The sequence below is a fragment of the Marmota marmota genome, unplaced genomic scaffold (genome assembly GCF_001458135.2).
Source record: "Marmota marmota marmota unplaced genomic scaffold, marMar, whole genome shotgun sequence".
NCBI lineage: Eukaryota > Metazoa > Chordata > Mammalia > Rodentia > Sciuridae > Marmota > Marmota marmota.
This window is the reverse complement of record NW_026000081.1, coordinates 685,217-708,268: the sequence shown is the minus strand read 5'-3', so window position 1 is coordinate 708,268 and position 23,052 is coordinate 685,217. Positions and strand designations below refer to the sequence as shown.

The 23,052-nt window shown below is 41.3% G+C and overlaps 1 protein-coding gene across 1 annotated transcript in view; it reads right to left on the bottom strand.

Annotated features, from left to right (window-relative positions):
- Notch2 (notch receptor 2) overlaps positions 1-23,052 on the bottom strand; it is a 152,811-nt gene that overhangs the window by 39,728 nt on the left and 90,031 nt on the right. Inside the window, exons 6-13 of the mRNA XM_015505075.2 lie at positions 16,985-17,218; positions 15,332-15,487; positions 14,490-14,678; positions 13,494-13,607; positions 12,561-12,674; positions 10,506-10,739; positions 4,967-5,077; positions 243-435 (exon numbers count right to left, since the gene is read on the bottom strand). Coding sequence (XP_015360561.1) covers positions 243-435; positions 4,967-5,077; positions 10,506-10,739; positions 12,561-12,674; positions 13,494-13,607; positions 14,490-14,678; positions 15,332-15,487; positions 16,985-17,218 — 1,345 coding nt within the window. The remainder of the gene's footprint in view (positions 1-242; positions 436-4,966; positions 5,078-10,505; positions 10,740-12,560; positions 12,675-13,493; positions 13,608-14,489; positions 14,679-15,331; positions 15,488-16,984; positions 17,219-23,052) is intronic.

The window sequence follows — 23,052 nt, the reverse complement described above, 5'->3', positions numbered from 1 at the left end:
TTATGTAAAGCAGACAATCCTCCTTACTTTCTTCCCAGGTCCTCCACCATGGAAGGCGGGGCTAGCTTCCATAGACAAAGTGATAAATTAGAAGAGTTTGTGGCAGTTTGTTTCCAAAACCTTCAGCCAAATTGCAGGACAAGTATCCAAATGACTTCTGCAGGCTATCACCAACGCCAAAAGCCAAATGGCTTGACACAGGTCAACAGACAGGAACCGGCCAACATATGGCAGCTACTCACCCACTGAGGCCCCCAGTACAGTTGCCATGGATGCAGGGACTGCTCAGGCACTCATTCACCTGAGAGTAGCAGCTGGGGTGATGAGGCCCCTCGGGGCACATGCAGCGGAAACCATTCACATCATTGATACACGTTGCACCCTTGCGACAAGGATTGGAGGCACACTCATCAATGTCGATGTTACATCTCTGCCCTGCAGAGAAGGGGATGCTGTTAGTCAAATCCCAGATATTCAGGAGCACATCCAGAACTGATATACACACAGGGTGACACTCTTCATCTGCACAGGCTATGAGGTGCCTTGGAACACCAAATGTCAAGGTTTAAGGAATAGTTACTGGGAGGTGGAGTTGACCTAGTTGTTCTGTGCATGTATGCACATGTAACAACAGTACATCCCACTATCATGTATGATTATAATGCACCAATAAAAAAATTTAAGTAATGAGACACTTAAGAGCACTTAATACCATTCAAGGAAGTTGCAGGGGGCATTGGCAGTTGTTAATGAAGAAAAGTTAACACAAGAAAAGTGCTATACCATGTTGTCATGTATTTCTTTCCATTTTCACCTTAGAAATGGAGAAACCTCACAAGGTTTGAAGAGAACCTCAGAGGTCAGCAAAGATGGCTGCTCCTGATGCTGCTGCTGTAAGCACACTCCCAGAAGCCTCTGGAACGTGCTTTCCACTGGCTTACCACCAATTCACTTTTCAGTTAGTCAACCTCTTCCATGTCTATGGAAGAGGTGAACTAGAATGCTATGTCAATGGACTATTAACTATGGTGAACTAGAATGCTTAGTCAATGGACTATTAACTTAGTTTAATGATGAAATTGATTAAAAAGAAAGGCATTTTGTTTTGATTCTTAAGAGTATCATTTACTCCATTTTCTGCCTCAGAAAGTAGAGTTTCTAAACATAATTTTATGGCTCCCTAAAAACTAAGAAAACACCATTATCTCTCAGTCTAAACAATGGTTCTCAAACTTTAATGTGCAAAATAGCCACTTAAAGTTCTTGCTCAAAACGAGATCCTTAGGCCCTACTGCATAGATTGTGATGGGTGGGGCCCAACAGCCACATTTTAAAACATGCAGGTGGTTCAAACATTAGGTTGAGAAATTCTGCACTAAACACTTATACTTTTCATTCTTTAACAATGTTGATAGATGCTGGGAGTACGTGAAACTGAAATGAGTGTGTTCTTCTTCCAAGCCATACCCAAGATTGAACTTTGAAAAGAAGTCTGCAATAGCCTAGTTTTTCACTGTCATTTGGGTGAATAATGTGACAATGGGCCAGTTATACAAGTGTTTTTAGTTGTTAAATTTACAATAATTGAGATTTGACTATATATTCGAAAATGATGTGAAATTTTTAAATTGCCCATAATTCTGTAAATAAATGGGAATCAAGCAACTGCCATGAAGGAACATATGAATTACCAAGAATACAATTTTCTGACTCAGATAAAAAATACACATTTTTTTAAATGTAAGAAAGAGCAACCCTGCATTTAGAACAGGAAATTCCAAATGAAATAGACACACACCCTTTAAAGTATGGGTATTAACATTTTTTTCACTCTCTGTTGCTCTCTAAACCATTATTGGTGGTTCTTGTGGTGAAGACCCATAATCTGGAAGTGGATGCTATTTTTCTCTAAGTGTTTTATTAATAACTCGTTTTAAAATGCTATTTCCTTGGCCTTGACCACTGATTCTTTTAGATGTTTGCCAATGGCACCAAAATATGAACCACAGCTCTTCAACTGCTAGGCTGTCCATGGCTTGCAATCCAGTAGAGTATGAAAGGAAACAGCTATCCACTTGTGGTCCTTTTTGGGAAGCATCTCCACAGATGCTCTCAAGTTTTCTTCATTCATTTTTGTTTGTTTTGATTGTGTTTTTTTGGCTTTGTTTTATTTTGTTGAGAGATGGTGTCTCACTATGCAATTCAGGCTAGTGTTCAAATCTTGGGCTCAAGCCATCCTTCCACCTCAGCCTCTTGAGTCTCTCCTCTCCTCTGCCCTCCCGTTTCTTTCCCTCTCTTTTTTCTTTGCAGTGCTGGTCATCAAACTTGGGGCCTTGTACATGCTGGGCAAATATTCTACCACTGAACTACACTCCCCAGCCCTTCATTTGCTTTAGAATTCTTCCCAGAACAAATTTTCAAGCAATCTTTTTATGAGAGTTTTAAGTGGCTTGTGCAGTCTTCAGCAGTGGCTCCACCAGAAAGGTCATGCCTTCGTGGAATGTCCACAGGGCACCAAAAATGCTCAGTGCAATCATGTCTGTTGTGGGGCTCAGCAATTTTTTTTAAATATATTTTTTTAGGGGCTGGGGTTGTGGCTCAGTGGTAGAGGGCTTGCCTAGCACATGTGAGGTGCTGGGTTTGATCCTCGGCACCACATAAAAACAAATAAATAAAACAAAGATACATATCTTTTTTTTAGTTGTAGTTGGACACAATATCTTTGTTTTATTTATTTGTTTTTATGTAGTGCCAAGGATCAAACCCAGTGCCTCACATGTGCTAGGCAAGCCCTCTACCACTGAGCCACAACTCTAGCCCCTGGCTCAGCAATTATTGAAATGAGAAGTTACCCTGTCTTTCCTACTTGGTAGGTACTTAATGAATTCTCAATGAACTGGTGTTTAGTCCAGGCATTAGGGTCTGGGTTGAATAACAGAAGTGCTTTATTTTGAGTACAATTCACTCAACTCATTCATCCAGCAACATTTATTGAGTGTTCTTCTGTGCTAGATATTGCTAGAAGGATAATAAAGGGAAGTTCCTGCCTTCTGAGAATTCACAGCCCTCTCTGCAACTCACTAGCTAAGGATATGGGCATATCAAGCTCTGTCTCTCAGCTGCCTTATTTATTAAATGAGGATGGCAGAACTTCCTTTCTAGACTATTGGAGAATTCAAGATAACGAATGTGGTGCTATGTAAAACTGAAAAGTAGTTCACAGGATTATCACAATTCCTTTCTTTCTCCTATTTATTCAAAAAGTATCAAGAAATCCTTTTTGAATAAAACAGAGAACTTAGTCTTAAAGAAAGAAAAAACAAAAACAAAAACATCCCTTAAGTCTTTTAAAGCTGTTATTAAAATAATAGGGGGAATGTATTAAATTAAAACAGGGGAAAGAATAAAACACTTTTCATTTACCACTCGTGAGTATACACCACAGTCATCTTAGATATTTTCAGCTACTGATTTAAAAAAAAAAAAAATGTCAGACACAGAAAACAGTTCCAAGAACAGGGTACCGCCCAGTAATCAAAACATTCCATTTCTTGGTTATGCAGTTTCATACTTCACCTTAAGTTTATTTAGAATATTTCTAGCCCTATGCGCCCTCCCTCCTTGACCTTGCTGGGTTGCTGAATGTTAAAAAGAGAAAGAATATGATGCACTGACATTTGAGAAAACAAATAAGTAAGTCTTACATAAATCCACAAATTAACCAGGGCTCTGGGATCAGATGTCTGGGGTAGAATACACTGATAACATCACTTCACCTCTCTAAGCTCTGGATTTCTCATCAATACCAGAGGAACAAAAACAGCTGTGACAATTGTGATTTGGCACTTAACTTGATGCATAGCTCAAAATATGTGCTAGCTATTTTCTTCATACTACCCATTTAACAACAGTGCACCTATTATCCTAATAGCAGGAATTTCCATGCATTCTGTTGGCTGCCACCTAATACTGGAGTGACAGTTTTCAGGATGCACAAGTCCATCAGGCCACCACTCTACTGCATGGTCTTGGCTTGAAAGCTTTCATCATACTTGGCTTCTCGTTGATTTCCAATGAACAAGAATCACTGGAGCCACAAACATTCCTGTCTAGCAACAACAGTCATACAAACTGGAAAAGTGCTTGTGAACTAGAGAACACATGGCAATGGCAGACATTCTTCATTTGGCTCCTGCTGCCTCTGCCAAAAGCTCATAAGGAGTCTCTCACCTGAAGTGCAAATGACCACATGGTCATTATTAAAGGGTATTACATTAGGGCCTACTTGTCTGTGGCACTGACAGGAAAGAATAGAATACATTGTGAATCCCTCTCATGGTGCCTGTAGCAGCTTAGATGTCAGTGAGGGGCTAGGTTTCCTCAGTAGCCTCAGGAACTTTATACAGGAAGGTAAAAGGAAAGGTAATATTAACAAGGAAAGAGGAGAGAGATGCATGGATGTGCCCGTGTACACGGGTTTGCATGTGCTAGTGTTCTAGCTATTTGTACTTCAGTAGGAATGACTTGCTAAGCTATTTTAGCCATTTACTTTCTTCCTCCTGCACAGAAAGATCTTGTTCATGCAGGCAAACTAAGGTGGTCCCCTCAAGTTACAATTTTATTAAATAGTCTCCCCAAAAGAGGAAGGACATGAGACAAAAAGTGCTGTTTTGCAAGTTTACCTCGCATATGGATTTACAGAAGGTACCAACTACTGCTTGCAGGAAAATAAAGTTGGCTTTGGAGGTAACTTAACTCAAGCACAATGATGGTAAAACCTAATAAATGAAATATAGCATGTTTCAGTTTAAGGAAGATTTATGAGCAGAAAACTGGATCAGAGAAGTACAGAAGCAGATTTCAAACCTTCCAGAGACACCAAGAAACAAGAGACATTTGAAAAGTGATTTTCCCTCAGATGTCCCATTTTCCCAAAGTGATGGGGCTGAAGTGCATGAAGCATTACCTGTGAATCCTGGCAAGCAGACACAACTGTAACGATTGATGCCATCCATACAAGCACCATGGACACAAGGGTTGCTAGCACAGTCATCAAAATTGATTTCACAATTAATCCCTAAAAGGAGAAACAAAGAGAAATCATTCCATATTATCACAGATACAACCCAGCTTTTGTCTGTGATGCTGTGGAGTAAGAAGTCTAAATGTAATCCAGGCAGCCCTGGACAGAACACAGCAGCACTTCTCAAAGTACAGTCCACAGACTCTTTCAGGAGAACCTTGAAGTCAGAAGGATTTTATTACTCACAAATAGCTATTTAGCTATTACTTGCTTTTTTTTTTTTTTTTTTTTGCTGTGTTGATATTCACACTGATGTTTGCAAAGGCAATGGGGATAAAACTGCTGGCATGTGGTGGGAATCAGGCAGTGGAACTAAATTGTGCTAGTAGTTACTGTATCTTCGTATCCATGCTGCCCACAGTTAAATAAACACAAGAGACAGTTCACCTAAGAATGGCTTTGGCAAAGAGATTAAAACTATAAACATCGTAACTTCATTAAATCTTGAACCTCAAATGTACCTCCCCTGTTATGTGTGATGAAAGGGGAAGCACAGAAGGATTTCTGTGCATACAAGTGTGAACATCATGTCAGGAGAAGCAGTCATGCAACTGTTCAAGTTGTGAGCTGAAATAGCTGCCTTCTGTATGAAACCCCACGTAGTTGAAAGAACAACTGACAGATAAGCCAAAGTTCATCAGACTTGAGTGCTTAGCAAATATTAAGTGAAAGAAAGAAACCTGTCATTTTGAGGGACACAACTGATAGCACTTCATGCTGAAAATAAATTTGGGCTTTAAAATCAAAATTAGAATTTAGAACTTGGATCCATCACCTTAAGCTTGACACTGAAGATCAATGCTAAAAGCTAAGCTCAGGATGATCTTTAAACAAATATGGAATTGCCTTTACTGTTGCACTGTCTTATTCTGTTCTGTTCCACAGATGAACAGAAGGGTCTAGCTGTGCTGACACAGGCTTGGTTGTAAATATGGATAACGAAAGAGTAAGGCTATATCAATCATTAGTGTTACCATGGTATTGTACTGGTAAAGTAATTTAACACTCATGATTTCTCACTGTTTATTTAACATGGATTTAATGATGTTTCCTAAGTTATCATGGAAGAATATGTGGGTAGTAAAAACAGTCTAACAATAAAAACACAATAAGAATATAAATAAACAATTTCTAGAACAAAATGTCATGATTGATTCATTCACAAATTTTATTTTTTTATTAGTAATTACTATGGTATTAAAAATTTATTGGGCCATTGTGTGCAAAGCAGCTGGCCTTGCAGTTTTGTGATTTTTTTGCTAATTCTCTCAGCCAAGCTTTAAACCCAGCCGTGTTACACCATTTTACAAATGGCACTGCTGACTTGCCCAGCTTCAGTGAGGCCTTGTCTTCTTGTTCACAGCTCTGTGTTCTTTACAGCAAGCCACGCTGTCTTTCTATGTTAAAGAGGCTCTCATGCCGCACTAGCCATAAATGAGAAAAGGATTCCCATACTCCCATGTACAAGTTACACACGTAGGAGATGTGTAACCCTTGTCTAGCCCTTGACTGACAACCCATCTTTGTCCTCAATCCATGAAGGCAGCCCCATGAAGTCTTTAAATCCAATGTAGCTCTAGCCCCAGGGCCATAGTTTACTTGAGGAGGAACTGACATCTGTATCAGGTCGGGCCAATGAGCTCCTATGTAGAAATGTGACCTATGTGACCACTGAGCTACAAAATGCCTTGCTTTGTGCTATTTTCCCGACAGCCCAATAATTCCATTCTTGCTTAGAATCTACATAAGAGACTTCTGCGAGCCTTCACTAAAATTGTCTATTTTGTTGTTTGTTCATGGTTCTTTAAGCTAGCTCAAGTTGAGTTTTGTTTCCTGAAATCCATAGAAACTAATTACTCAAAACAGTTTTATCATCATAATAGCATAGATAAGAGAAGGCACTGATACTCTGAGTAGTGTCTCTCCCTTTAAGGACCCAGCATGTGACTACTGCAACTATAGTTAGCAAGTTGTAACACATCACTTCCATCCAGATCCCATCCAAGTGCTAAACCATCAACACAGAACATTCAATAAATGGATTGGGATTCTAACTCTAGGAAGAGTCTATTCATAATGCCTCAATTAATGGATGTTCCAAGCAGGCCCCTGGCACATGTCAGTTCTTTCTCTACCCACTACAGACCAACATTTCTTTCTATTTTTTTAATTGCTTTTATTTTTTAAATACATGACAGCAGAATGCATCACAATTCTTATAACACATATAGAACACAATTTTTCATATCTCTGATTGCATATAAAGTATGTTCACACCAATTCATGTCTTCATACACGTACTTTGGAAAATGATGTCCATCACATGCCACCATCATTGCTAACTCCCTGCCCCCTCCCTTCACCTCCCACCTCTCTGCCCTATCTAGAGTTCGTCTATCCCTCCCATGCTCCCTCTTCCTACCCCACTATGAGCCAGTCACCTTATATCAGAGAAAACATCCGTCTTATTTTTTTTTTTTTTTTGGATTGGCTAACTTCACTTAGCATTATCTCCTCCAACTGCATCCATTTACCTGCAAATGCCATGATTTTATTCTTTTTTATTGCTGAGTAATATTTCATTGTGTATATGAAATTTTTTTAATCCGTTCATCTACTGAAGGGCATCCAGGTTGATTCCACAGTTTAGCTATCGTAAATTGTGTTGCTATAAACATTGATGTGGCTGTGTCCCTGTAGTATGCTGTTTTTAAGTCCTTTGGGTATAGACAGAGGAGAGGGATAGCTGGGTCAAAGCCCTAATCTTCATCATGTGGGATTAGGCCCCAACTTCCTTAATAAGACTCCTACAGCACAAGAATTAAAACCAAGAATCAATAAATGGGATGGACTCAAACTAAAAAGTTTTTTCTCAGCAAAAGAAATAATCTGTGAGGTGAACAGAAAGCCTACATCTTGGGAGCAAATTTTTACCCCTCACACATCAGATAGTGCACTAATTTATAGGGTATATAAAGAACTCAAAATGATAAACACCAAAAAAACAAATAACCCAAACAATAAATGGGCCAAGGACCTGAACAGACACTTCTCAGAAGAGGATATACAATCAATCAACAAATATATGAAAAAATGTTCATCATCTCTAGCAAGTAGAGAAATGCAAATCAAAACGACTCTAAGATACCAGTCAGAATGGCAGTTATTATGAAGAAAAACAAAAATAAGTGTTGTAGAGGATGTGGGGGAAAAGGCACACTCATATATTGCTGATGGGACTGCAAATTAGTGAAGCCAATATAGAAAGCAGTATGGAGACCAACATTTCTTTACTTTGCTGGCAGTTCTTTGCATGAATTTTTTTAATAGCTGGAGGAATGGATTTGGCAGGGCCCTGAGACCTTCCTCGCTTCCCTCTCCATGCTGCCTGCTACAGAATATTCATATTTACCCCTTGCCTCTTAGTGACAGCTACTTATACCATGCCCTCCCTAGAAAACACACCTGATGCCTTCTGGCATAATGATGTAATCCCACAGGAAACAAAGCGCTCATCAACCCACCTCTCATCCAGGTTCCCAGCATGGCTGTTATAACCAGAATGACAGCAAGGCCCACAGTAACACCTCCATTCTAAAGGCCATGAAAGTACTGGTAAATCTCTCAAATTTCTTTTCATAAAGCAATTCTCATGTTGGAGACCAGCCCTGGAGCAAAGTGCTTTTGGAAGGTTTTACAAAGATCTACAAGCCCTTTAAGGGACTTATCTAAACGTGGGGAGGGGCAGGCCTTCTCAGCTCTGAAGGAATGGGATGTGTTTCTTATGTTCAGGCAAGTCAAAAAGGACTTTGTTTTCAAACTTGGCATGTGTGAGGGCCTGGATGAAGACCAGGGCCTTTTACAAGTTTGAAGAAATAGATTTGGAAATAACACTATAAAATGAAGGCAGCTAACCATGTCCCCTACCTCTGCCACCCACATAGACCATTTTCCTTAAGTCCAGGTTGATTTCTCAATAAATTTCCCCTGATATTGGCAATTTTTCTTCTAGCAAAGGCACACACTGGTTAATCTTCCACTAATACATTTTCCTTTGATCTGGAACACAGTACTCCCTCTATTAATCACAGTTGTGTCCATAATTATTCCTATAATATGTAAAACAGAAGCCAGTGAAACCTGTGAAATGTTCTCTCAGAGAAAACAACTCCAAATTCCACACAGAAGGAGCAGCAGATTCTCCCCCTACCATGTAGCCTTCAACCACAGTCAGGGAATAGCACTGGACTCTAAGGACAGACAGCAGTGTCTATCCATTCTTCACAATTACTATGTAACAAAGTGTGTCCTCTCCCTTAGAGTCTCCCCAATGCCTGAAGACCCAGTAGATATAAGCAGCAAAAGAAAACCATCAAAATTAAAGAGACTGAACATGAAAGAAAAAAAAAAAAGGTGAATGGAAGGAAGGAAGGAGGGAGGGATGGAAAGAACACAGGCAATTCTCAATAAAAGTGACTTAAAGAAAATTCATCAAGCCACAAAGATAAGACACATTTCAATTCTAAAAATAATCTTATATTTTTTATGCTAAGTGTAAGATAGCCAATCCCTAAAAAACAAATGCCAAATGTCTTCTTTGATATAAGGAGAGCAACTAAAAACAGAGCAGGGAGGAAGAGCATGAGAAAAAGATTAACATTAAACAGGGAGGAGAGGTGGGAGGGAAAGGGAGAGAGAAGGGAATTTGCATGGAAATGGCAGGAGACCCTCATTGTTATACAAAATTACATATAAGAGGATGTGAGGGGAAAGGGAAAAAAATCAAGGGAGAGAAATGAATTACAATAGATGGGGTAGAGAGAGAAGATGGGAGGGGAGGGGAGGGGGGATAGTACAGGACAGGAAAGGCAGCAGAATACAACAGTCACTAGTATGGCAATATGTAAAAACGTGGATGTGTAACCGATGTGATTCTGCAATCTGTATACAGGGTAAAAATGGGAGTTCATAACCCACTTGAATCAAATGTATGAAATATGATATGTCAAGAGCTTTGTAATGTTTTGAACAACCAATTTAAAAAAAAGAATTGTAATGCAAAAATAAAAATAAATTTAAAAAATAAATAAATAAATAAACCTTCACTCTGAAATAAATGGGGATAAACACTCAAAAAAAATAATCTTATATTTTGAAGTGATATGCCTCCATTAAATGAAACACACACACACACACACCACACACACCCCCCACTGGAATGGCACAATTATTGTCTCTAACTTCTCCCCAAAGTAGAACCATTTATGTTGGAGATATTCATGCTTGTGGCTTTGGCTGTGCCTCTCAGAATCAGAAATATTTTTTAGGTATCTGTGCAAATGTCAAAAAAATTGGAGAGGTCTATGTAAATTGTGTTTAAGAAATGAAAATCCCCAACCCAACATAACCAAAGCAGGCTTACCTGATGTGCCCGGCTGGCAGTTGCACTGGTAGCCATTCACTAGGTCAATGCAGCGCCCATCATTCAAGCAAGGGCTGCTATAACATTCATCAATTTGGTCACTGCAGATGGCACCCATGTACCCGGGGTTGCAGATGCAAGTGTAGGAATCAATCCCATCCTGGCACTGGCCATGGTGGCAAGGATCAGGGTCACAGTTGTCGATGTTCTCCTCACATAATACACCAGTGAAACCTTGGGAAGGAATTTTACCAAGGAATCTTCAAAGCCAGATACCACACACCTGAACCCAAGAGCAATTAATCTATGTACCCTACACATTCCACATCTGAATGAATATTACTGCTGGTTTTGAGCAGTGGGAACTGGTTGTTTGTTTTGATTTAGAAAGCAGGCCTGGGGAGCTGTGCTCAAAATAAAGAACATCAGATTGGCAGGACTAATGCACTTTGAGACTGATAACTAATTTCACTGCACAAAGGCTTTAACCTCAGCCTCCCGTCTTACTGGGTTTCAGGGAAGCTACTCTTGACTTTTTTTTTTTTTTCTTTTAATATCTGATTTCTTTTTCTCCCAAACCCAAAACATATGTACTGAATAATGGTTCATGAACCTAGTGTTCCCAATTCTGACTTTCTGACTTTGGAGGACAGGGAACTTTATTCTGCTTCACCCCTTCCAAAGCATTAAGCATATACACGAGATTTTTAATAAATACCTGTTGAACAAAACAAGTGAGTGTAACAGTTATGAGCATTTAAGTGAAAAAGGGTGTTCCTCCTTTCAAGATTTAGATATGCCCACATTTTTCCCCTTCCCAACAGACTCTAGGAGGCCTATCCTCCTTTAAAAAAGTGAATCCAAGCTGGGTGTGGTGTGCACACCTGTAATCCCAATGGCTTAGGAGCCTGAGGCAGGAGGATCATTAAGTTCAAACCCAGCCTCAGCAACTTAGCAAGGCCTTAAGCAACTTAGTGAGACCCTCTCTCAAAATAAAAAACAAAAAGGGCCGGAGGTATGGCTCAGTGGTTAAGTGCCCCTGGGTAACCCCCACCTTCCTCCCAAAAGGTGATTTTTAGCCTCTCTCCAGTGAGGCTTAGGTGTGACAAGAGGACAAATACTGGAGTTTCTCCAATGAAAGACAATAGGTTATTTTTAAAAGTTCAGTGGCTCATTGGAGTTGACCTCACCAAGGAGGTCTAATATAAAAACAGTAGCACTGTGTGTGATTTTGTGACTGTTTGCTTTTCTACAATCAGAAAGAAATCATTCGTTCAATGACTACAACTCTTTACAAATTCTTCTAAATAAATCTGAATTATATTTATAACTGTCTTGAATTATATTTTTAACTTTTTTCCTCAAGCAGTCAGATAATAAAGGCTATCATCTTTTCTAATAATGTTTAGGCTTTCTAGACATTACTTATCTACAAAGAAGCAAACATGTAAAAGGGGCATTTGACTTAATAAAATATTCTCCAAAGTAAAAAAAAAAAAAAGGCCATAGGTTCACAGATCTGTTCATCTCTGTGAACAGATGCTTTGGATTCTAATACCAGAAGTCAGCAAGGAAACCCTAACTTCCTAGCCAGAGCTCTTGCCTGTTGGCTACATACCTAAGAGCCACGGTGTCTGAGCGTCCACACCTGCACACACTCAGCCTGTAGATTCCTAAGCCTTTTCAGGTCACTGGCCTCAAGAGACAAAAAGGGCAACTATAGAGAAGTCCCAGTGCAATAGCTTTCCATGGGAATCCTACTTTCCCAAATGAGTCAGTCAAGCCAGCTGGAAGCTCATTGCTCTCCATGTGCCAAAAAGACATGGACATCAGTGGAATATCCAGGCCAGACCACTACCATGATGGAAGAACAGGGGGTATAGGAGGGAACCATGAGAACATCAGAAAGTCTGCTATCAGCAGCTCTAACACAGGGCAGCCCCTGAGTGTTAGAGCAGAGGCCCCTCTGTCTCTAACACAGAGAAGCTATCAGAGGACTGTTGCCATCTTGTGCAGAGGAAATTCCTGGGGGATGACAAGTAAGCAGGCACTTACCAGTAGCACACTGGCATTCATAACCATTTGGGTGATCAATACATTTGGCCCCATTCAGACACGGAGTACTGGAACAGTCATCAATGTCAATCTGGCATACTGGCCCCGTGAAACCTTGGGGAGGCAAAATAATGACCAAGTCAAAGTCTATCCTGTGTCTTTCTTACTTGTTGAGTGGATGATACCTATGGAGGTGGGTTAGGTTACCACTAGAGCCCATGTTGTGGGTCAACCCAGTGACCTCCCTAGCAAGTGATTCTCCCTACACAGTGGTTCTCCCTAGCAGGTGACCAGGATACCTGGGAGAAACTCAGGGTCAGAAGCCCTCTTGTCTCCACCATTGCTCCTTTAGAGTGATATCAGCTCTAGAGGGAGCAAGAGAAAATGAAATGCTACATAGAACCCTCAAATGAGCACCCAGATCTTCAGAGACAAAGGGACCCTCTCTCTGGAGACAAAGTAGGCAGGCCACAGTTGCTGGGAGACAACTGGCACGTCTTCAACAAAAGCATGAAGGGAAATAACAGAGGTTCTTGCAGAAGAAACTGGATGCATGTTGTCTGTTTGGATTTGTGGGGTGAAAAAAATTTCAAAACAATAAAACCTCACAGAGGGGCTTCGAGAGTATGACCCATACGGGGAAAAAGGAATCCTGAACAGCCTACAACCGTGGCTTCTGTGGGAGTGAGAGCTCTGAAATACACACACAGACAGAGGTCATGGACCATTCCAGAACAGACTTGGACCTCCATCCACAAAGGACTTGGAAGATAAGCTAGCTAAAGCAATTCCCCATCCCTCCACACACGCCTCTCACCAAGTCCTCATTTTAATGATTTCCTCATGCATAGCCCACACACATGCTCCCTCCCTTCCCATGGTCAGTAGGCTTTGTGCTTCAGAAGGAAACAGGGCCAGGTGGTGGGCACTTACCAGGGGGACAGAGACACTGGAAGCGGTTGACTTTGTCCACACACTGCCCATTGTTCACACAAGGGTTGCTCTGACATTCGTTGATCTCTAGTTCACAATGCACACCTTTGAAGCCTGCACAAAACAGACCACATATGGCTCAGAAAGACACAGAGGTGGACTCCAGCCAAGAAAACACAGTGTGCAGAGATGGCTACTACTTCTATGAGCATGGATATTACTGCCAAGACTAAGGGACTCTGCCATGTCAAGAAATAGTTCCTGTAATTAGGTTAATGGATAATGTGAAAGACCTTTGTCACTGTGAAGAGGTGACAGGGGCTACCTCATAAGACACTGGTGAGACCTAACATGCAAACAGACTCTACAGTGCTTTCTGTGTCAATGCACACATTCCAGACAGTGCCAGACACAAAGTGTCCCTCCCCTGAGTTCTTAAATGCCACCCGAGTGGGTTGCTACTATAATCAAGGTGTAAGTCAAAGTCAGGGCATGGTCCACAGCTATAGCAGCTGGCATCCTTCATCAGCCAAAGCAGCCACCTCAGCTGTCACTTCACTAGTGTTAGTTGGGCCTCTGAGGATTCAAGAACTATCTCTGCAGAAGAGCTCCAGGGCACCACTAAGCATATGCTGCAGGTAAGATCCAGTTCCATTAATGGAATGGGACGTATTATGCAATACATTGGAGGATCAGGAAAGTTAGCTATTTTTAAAAAAGTCTTATAGTATATCGCCTCTGATATGTTCTGTGGTATGCATCTGGCTTTGACACAAAGAGCTTGTTCAATTTGGTCGACATTGCTCTGCCAGTTCCCATCTTGCACGCTTCTCTGTAAGAAAGAAAGATGCCTGGGAGCCCAGACATCCTAAAGTGACCAGTCAGGGAATGAAATGCTGATACAGTGCATGGACTCCCCCTGGTTCCTGAGTGCTCCCTAGGACAAGTGCAGTGCCACCTCTCATCTCACACCCCAGCATGAAGGCATACATTTACCTGGCATGCACAGGCAGGTGAAGCCTCCAATCTTATCCAGGCAGGTGGCATCATTCTGGCAGGGGTCTGAATGACACTCATTGATGTCCATCTCACAGCGAGGTCCCCCATAGCCCTTGAGACACTCGCAGTGGAAGCTGCCATCTGTGTTCACACACCTGCCAGCATGCTCACAAGGATTGCTGTTGGCTGCAAGACACAAGCACCAATTATCAGGACCCAAGCACAGGTCAGAGTTTCCACAAATGCAGACTACAGAAGAGCATCTGACGACGTATTTCCTAAGCTTTCTACCTTCTCATGTCTTACATAACTTACAAAGAAAAAATAAAAATAAAAAAGGAATAGGCAATCTTTACTCTCGTGCCTTTCTGTATTCTCTTTTTTTGGGGAGCATGGGTACCGGGGACTGAACTCAGGGGCACTTGATCACTGAGCCATATCCCCAGCCCCATTTTGTATTTTATTTAGAGACAGGGTCTCACTGAGTTACTTAATGACTCACTTTTGCTGAGGGTGGCTTTGAACTCACAATCCTCCTGCCTTAGCCTCCCAAGCCATTGGGATTACAGGCATGCGCCACCGTGCCGGGTTTTCTGTATTTTATAGTCCAAACTGCCACTGAGGAAGGCTTTATAAGAAAAATCAAGTATAGACCTTGCATATATTTAGTTCCCAGAATGGAATATATGGTTAGGCTGAAGAGTTAATTGCAAACAGGGATACCTAATAGGAGAGATCTGAGATTTGGGATGTAACATGCTCCTGGAGTAACATGAGCTCCCGATGAAATACTTGCTGATCTGACACCCACTGGAAGCAGAGAAAGGTTGTGTACTCACCCATGGCACACTCATCCACATCTTCTGTGCAGTCCGCCCCTTTGTAGCCCTGTGGGCAGGTGCAGATGTACTGCCCATTCAGGGGGTTGGTGTCACACAGCGCCCCCTTGTGGCAAGGATTGCTGATGCAGGCATCATCCAGATGACATAAGAGACCTGCCAGAGTGGGGGCAAGTGTAGAGAGAGAAAACATCTCTCATTTGGAGAAGAACTTTCTCTTTCACCAAGTTCCTCACAATCCAACATAAAGATTTAGAGTCAATGTCCCCTTCACCTGGTCCTATCCAGGGACACACTGCAGCATCAGCAAAGCAGCTAGCTGTTTCAGACAAGCCCATGTTCCAACCCTGAGCCCTCAACTAGACATCTCTTCCAGTGCAGAGATGCATATAGGCCAGAAATTAGAAGAGTAACTCCAGAACACGGAGACAGTCCCTGGATTGTCAGATTTAGCAAATAAAATAGAAGATGCAGAGTTAAATTGAACTTCTGATCAACAAATTTTTAAAATAAAATTCAAATACTGCATGCATCCTGTTTTATCTGACATCTTCCTTCTCCAGTGTCACTCTACCTGATGGTCATGGGCCCATATGCATCTCTCCAGTCTCAAAAGAAAACAGGAACCGATGTCATCCTCCTCTACTAGAATGGCAGTTTAATGGCATTGACACTTGGCTCAGATGCCTTCAGGTTTCTGAGGACATTCTAGACTTCCTGTTCCATAGAGTTCAAGTGGGAACTCAGTTTTCCAGTCTGTTATTTACTAAGGCTTATTTCTCAAAGCTGAAGGTGTGGCTTTTGGAAAGGCAGAAGAAATATAACCACATTTCAAAACTGCTGGGTAAAAAGTTATCTTGGCTAAACCATCTTTTTTCCATCACATCCACCCCCATGTTGCTGTCATACTTCTAGAAGTAGAAGCTATTACACAGAAAGAGCAGGGTTAACTTTGTAGTATGAAGAAACCCTCCTTTAGAGGAATATTTCCATAGACACTGAGGATTGAAATGCACTTCTCCTCCTGTCTCTCCTGCCAATTCCTTCTTAGTAAGTGGACTACTTCTTCTTAAAATCAAGCCTGTGAATTCATTTATTCATCATCTAGTAGGAATTTCTGAAGTACTTTTCAGTCTAAGATCTTGAAGAGTTCTGCAGATGCTCCAAAGACCACAGTTACTGTCCTTCATTTTCTTTTCTTTCTTTTTTCTTAGTAACAGGAATCGAACCAACGGGTACTTTACTACTGGGCCACATTCCCAGCCCTTTTTATTTTTTTATTTTGAGTCAGGGTCTCATTTAGCTGCTTAGGGCAAAGTTGCTGAGGCTGATTTGAAGTTGTAATCCTCCTGCCTCAGCCTCCAGGGCTGCTGGGATGACAGGAGTGCACCACTGCATCTAGCCTAGCTTTCATTTTCTAGGATAACAAAACAAAGCACAGATTGAAGATTAGAAGTAGAAGTCCTAAGAAGGAGACTAACTTCCCAGATCTTTGGTTAGCAGATAACATTTCCCGAAAAACAGTCCTGAGTGGTATGTTCCTACAGATGGTAATTCATGGAGCACAGCTGCCAGACAAAAGATACAGCAGAAGCCCTGAATGCTCACTGCCCCACCCCTCACTCTCCAGCTCTGTCCTTCCATTGGCCTTACCTGCCTTTCCCTCTGGACACATGCAAGCAAAGGAGGCCACACGGTCAATGCAGGTGGAGCCAGGAGTGCAGGAGGCGAAGGCACAATCGTCGATGTTCTCACTACAGTCATCTCCACTCCAGCCATTCACACACACACAGCCATACCCCCCATTGCGGTTGGTGCAGGTGCCTCCATTCTGACAGGCATTGGGTTGCAGCAGGCACTCATCCACATCCTCTGTGCAGAACTGTCCTTTTGGGGGAAAAGAACCTTTGATTAGGGGGCCCACATCTTAAGGAATTAGTACCATCACAGCCCCCATACACTTCACCTTCATGTGACCTGCCTGAAATTAAGGCCAGCAGAGCCACAGCAGGCCAGATATTCTCCTAAATTTTAAGGCTATCTTAAGCCTTAAAATACCAACCAAATGGTATTTACTCCAGGCAAGTTATTTCAAGATGAACAAAAAAAATTATCATTGCTAGAAACTCTTGACAACGTGAAAACAGTCTTATCAAACAGAGGTGAAACCTATTAGGACCTTTGACTCACCTTAATCCCTGGGTCAATGAATAAGAGCACAGAGGAAAGCATCTAAGAGATGAGTGAGTCAAAAAATAACAAAAGGGAAACTACAGGTCCAAACATTATGGCAACTGTTTCACATCTGAACTGTATCAACATTAACAGCCCAGCTGTGATACTGTACAAAAGTTTTGCAAGATGATGTCACTACAGGGAAACACTTGGTAAAGTGTACTAGGTATCTCTCATTAATTGTCACAATCCTGTGAAACTTTAAGTGTTTCAAAATATAAATTACAATTTTCAAAAACATTAGGCAAGCAAGGATAGAAAAGATGAAGAACAATGAGAAGCCCTGGTAAAAGGCAAGACCCAGAACAGTGAGACTGGAGCAAAATGTGCTCATCCCAAGGCAGAAAGCCCACCCAGTGCAACAGGAGATGGAAGAAGAACCAGTATGCTGTCTGAAAAAGAGCACAATGAAGGATGACAAATGCGAGGCTCCTACAGGTGTGCTGCAGGCCATCCTGACAGCAACTGTGGGACTATGGCAAAGCCTCCTCAGCAAGGAACAAGCATGTCTTATATTTCTTACAACCAAGGAATCTGTGTTTCAGAAATGCAGTTCAGTGCCAGGCCACCAGAGCCATAGAGCATATTAATAAACTGGTCTGGCTGTAAGTCTTTTAAATTAAGTCAGTTTAGACAGCTATGCAAAGAAATTAAGATTTAGATCATTTGAATTTTCTAAAACATAACAAGCTGCTGAAACTCAAAAAATGTAAAGGTATCCTTCATTCTTCCTTTGCACTGTTGGCACATTCGAGTTGCATCGGACCTAGCCTAACTGCTCACCTATTTATTCTTCACTCCCATCTCAGCTGAACTTCCACTACTATAAAACCAACATCATCTATCACTTGTTTGGTTGCACATCCATCTTCCACCACTTGGATGCAAGCAAGCTCAGTCTGGGGACCTTTTTTTTAAACATATTGCCAGTAAAGCCCACTAGCATGGCAGGATGGGAATGTGGATGTTTCGGGAACTAGGTGTTAAGCATCTCTCTTTTGTGCTTCCCTCCTTACTCCATCCATGTAAGTCCTGAAGAAACCACTATGTCTTTGCATAATCACACCTTCTTGGCCACAGCTGACTGATCCAGCAGAGGATCCAATCTACATCACTGTGTCCCTTTCCCAAATTACTGGACTAGGAACATTTTGTCACAAGACCAAATGGATGCAACAGCTAGTCTGCAGAGAAAGTGATCAGGGTGAATTAGAAGTGCACAGTGAGGAAAATAAAATCATGATGGCATTCAAGTTATTGGTTCCTGTTGTTCCTGAAGCCCAGCTACTCCTGGCACAGTCCTTCTGAGAGATGTCTCTTGTAAGTTTTTCTAATTTGAGATGATTCTGCCAGTTGTAATGCAGATTATTAATTAACACATAGTAAGTGGGGATGGGGAGAAAAAGAGGAAGTGAATGAGAGAGGGAGTAAGTAAGTGAGGGAGGAAGTGAGAGAGGGAGGAAAGGAAGGAGTGAACTCAATGGCAATCATCTCCCCCAGGGAAGATGATGTCATTTCATCTAGTACAGAAAACTTTGTTCCCTTACAGTCCCAGCAGAAACCCTACTTCAAAGTAATGACAACTGTGTTATTAGAGTGCAGGTGGGGTTGAGAAATAAACACGTGACCAAGAAGTAGGTGAAGAGTTCTTGCAACCTGGAAAACTGCTGAGTCTTGTCTATTTTTCTTACAGTGACTTGAATATCTACACTGCCCCTGAAACATACTGACTTGTGCAATTTGAGCAAATTAGATGTTATTCTTCTTTATTAATATTGTGATAAATCTGAGTATAAGACACTGAGTGTTTAAAATTATTTCGTATTCATTTCTTATGCATTGTAATAACCAGTCACTAAAATATTGGTATAAGATAGACTGAAAAATAAACAAAGAGACTAGATAAAATATTAAGTATTTCCTTAGAATGGAAATTTGGCACTCCTGGGACAGGACACAAATAGCCATGGATTTCCTACTGCAAAGTATGTACTTCTTGGGGTGCCATAACAATCATCTCCTTTGGAGCCAAGGAAATGGTTCTGAGAGGTAAAAATAACTTGCCTGTGTGAGGCAACGAGAGCAGGAAATCTGGCATTTGAGCTGGGGGCTGCCTCACTCTAAAATTCTTAACAATGATTTAAGGTATGGATCTGACTTTATCAAATCCCCTCTGCATGTCCTATTTTCCCAGGTGCACAGCCACGTGGAAGTAGGGAGGATGAAGAAGGTTAAGGTGGGGAGGTGGAGGAGGTGAAGACCAAAATTATGACTCACAGGACAGGATTACTGGAAAGCCTATGACTTCACACTACTGTCCAAAATGCAAATGTACTTTTGGGTACAGTTCACTATTTTTTTGAATGAGACCAGTTTTTGGAAATTAGATGCCTCCACTAAATCCTAGGACTACATGTCTGTAAGGTACTAATCATTAAAGACATGAAATCTAGAAATCCAAGAGCATTATGACTTAGAAGGAATTTTCTTTTTTAAAAAAAAGTATTTTTTTACTTATACAGGAGCACAATATCTTTATTTTGTTTATTTATTTTTATGTGGTGCTGAGGATCGAAACCAGTGCCTCACATATGTAAGGCAAGCACTCTGTCACTGAGCCACAACCCCAGCCCTAGAAGGAATTTTCTACAGGATGGATTTCTTTTCTCCAAGTTTCAGGCACAGCTCTCCAAAGCAGCATTGCTTCCCAGCCTCATTTCTGCCAGACTTTTTTTCCTCCTTATTACTACTCTATCAACCAGTTCTAAAATTCAAAATGTTGAAAACAGTAACCAGGGTGGCCATTGCAATTGCTTGCTCCAAAATCCCCAATGGAATGTCTACTAAGATAGTAAACTTCCATCAGGTCCCCAGCATTTTAGCACAGAGGAAAACCAGTGCAGACGCCTGAAATTAAGAACAGTAAGGCTCAGAAAGGTAAATGACCTCCTAATTTCACAGAACTGATGAGAAGGAATGCTGTCACTCAAACCCAGATCAGTGTGACTCTAAATGCCTTTCACTGTAGCACAGTTGAGCACCAAATTGGCTTTCTTTGGTCAAGACCTACACATTGAATCCCTGATCCAGAGTCCTAGAGCACAATGAGAAGGCACAAGAATACCCTTAGCAGAAAGAAGGTATTAGCCTTGAAAAAGTTCTTTGCACTCTCCTAGGCAAATTAGGTCTATGTTTTAAAGTCATTTGGCTTCTTCCACTATTCCATGCCAAGAAAACTAGCCTGGGTTGAAGGGAGGTGGGTTCCTAAGGAAAGCAGGATTAGGTCCAGAAGACAGCAAAAATGATCTGAGTGTATTCTGGTTGAATTTTAAAAGAAAAGGTGGAGGTGGCTAGAGACTTATTTAAATACAGTTCTTAAGTTGATAAAATAGGCAAAGAAGAGTGGGGAAAGACATGATCAACACAGGGTGTGAAGATTAGTCAGACAGTAGAACACAGGAGGAACGAAAGGCAAACAACTATCTGTTAGCAGGGAGAGGAGGAGAGCGCACTAAGTTATGAGCTACCTAGCATATAAAAGCGTCTGGTGAAAAGGAAAAGCTGCGTTGTCTCCATGCCCCACCAAGCCACTAAGTCTTAAATCCAGAGACAAGTCTCAACATAGATCATCATCTGTGTCAAAACAAACCATGCTGGTAAACTCCCAAAATATGTTGCACAAAGCTCAGTTAGGCAAGTTTTGAGGGCAATAATTATCCCTCTTAGTAATTTCCACCTGTGGATACTGCAAGCTAATGCTATTTAAGGCCACGGCAGAAGGCTGGGTAGGTCCCCTCTGTTTCCTATGGGCAAAAGAGAAAGAAAGGGGTGTGTATTTAAAAGCTACGCTCCAGGAGTCTGGACTAATCTAATATGAAGCATCACACTGCCTAATTCTTGGCTGATACTTGAAACGATGAGAACCACTTATAGCTACTGACAATTTTCCAGCTTATCATTTTTGCCTCATGTATCTATTCACATTCCTATCTGTCCTTGATACACTGTCTCTAGCCACAACAGTTTTCTGTTGGTTCCTCACACATTATTTCCTACCTCAGTACCTCTGCATATCCTGTTCTCTTCAGCCCCTCAAATTCACATGACTAGTTATTCTCATCCTTCAGACCTCTCTGATAACTTAATGAGGTTCTTCAAATGCATCCCTCCTCACTACTCTCCACCAGTGCATTTGTTGCAGTCAATCTCCCCTGGCATATGTTCCAAGTTGTGATTATTTATTTATTTTCTCTACATAAGTTTCTTCTCACATTAGACTACACACACTATGAGAGCAGGAACTGTGTCCTACCATTCACTTCAGTATACATGCCAGGTACTGTACTAAACACCTGGCATCAGTGGCAAAACAGATGAGGAAACAGGACTAGAGAGGTACAGTGACTTGTTCAAGTTTGTACCATTAGTTCAATCAATTAGAAGTACAAACTGGAAATGGAAATAGTTAAGTGCTCAAAAAGACTGGGAGTGTGAGATTGCTAGTTTTCAAAATAGGAAGGGGAATCTAGGTTGACTATTGAAGGACAAGGCAGGATTGACTAACACAGGGGAAGAAGACAGCTCCTTAGTGCTACAAATGAAGCTTCCTGCCAACCCACCACTAGTAAAGTAAGCATGCGTATCAGTTTTATAGGAGTAGAGTCACTTTAACGGTCTTTTCTTATTGCTCTGTCCTATGGTTTTAAGACTACAGGATAAATAAGATTATGGACCCAGCCTGTGCAAGTAAATATAGCAGTGTTAACCATAGAGGTCTGCACTGAAATGGAAACCATGACCTGAGCCTCATTAGCATCACACTCCAGCCAAGTGAGCAGTGAAGCACTAAACAGACACCATTTATGAGCAGTAACAGCTCATCATAGTTCTCTCAAGGTACCACAAACAAACCATCAATCTTACTTGGAGTTATAAGTGACTGGGAAGAGGGAAGGAGGAGGACAACAAAAGAAAGAGGAGAAAAGAAATGACTGCAGGGCCTGAGCACTCTCTGAAGAAGAAGCACTCACCCTCCCAGTCATCTCTCATCTGTGCAGTCTGTGGAAAAAGGCTTTATCACATCAATAGTCCTGTTAAGGGTCAGCTCGCATTGCAACAACAATCCTAAAAGAACAGCTTGGCTGGCCCTTAACCATAGAAGAAAAGGTAGCCTGACCCTGCTACCTTTTCTTCTATGGTTAAGTCAAGATAATTCTGTCTCTGACATACTTCCAATCAGCAGTAACCCAACTCCCAATTTCTGGAGTTTCATATATTTCCATGTCATACAGAGCATTCTTATAACTTCTATCCTATAAAATATCTGCTCTAAACACAGATTTTTCTATTTTGCTGGTGAAGTTAATGACCACAGTTGTACAACCTGCTGTGACTAAGGCTAGTTCAAATATTCGGTGTGACCAATGGAGTCTGCAGGACCTGCCTAATGGGAATATGTATGTGCACACAAACGTGCAAGGACACAC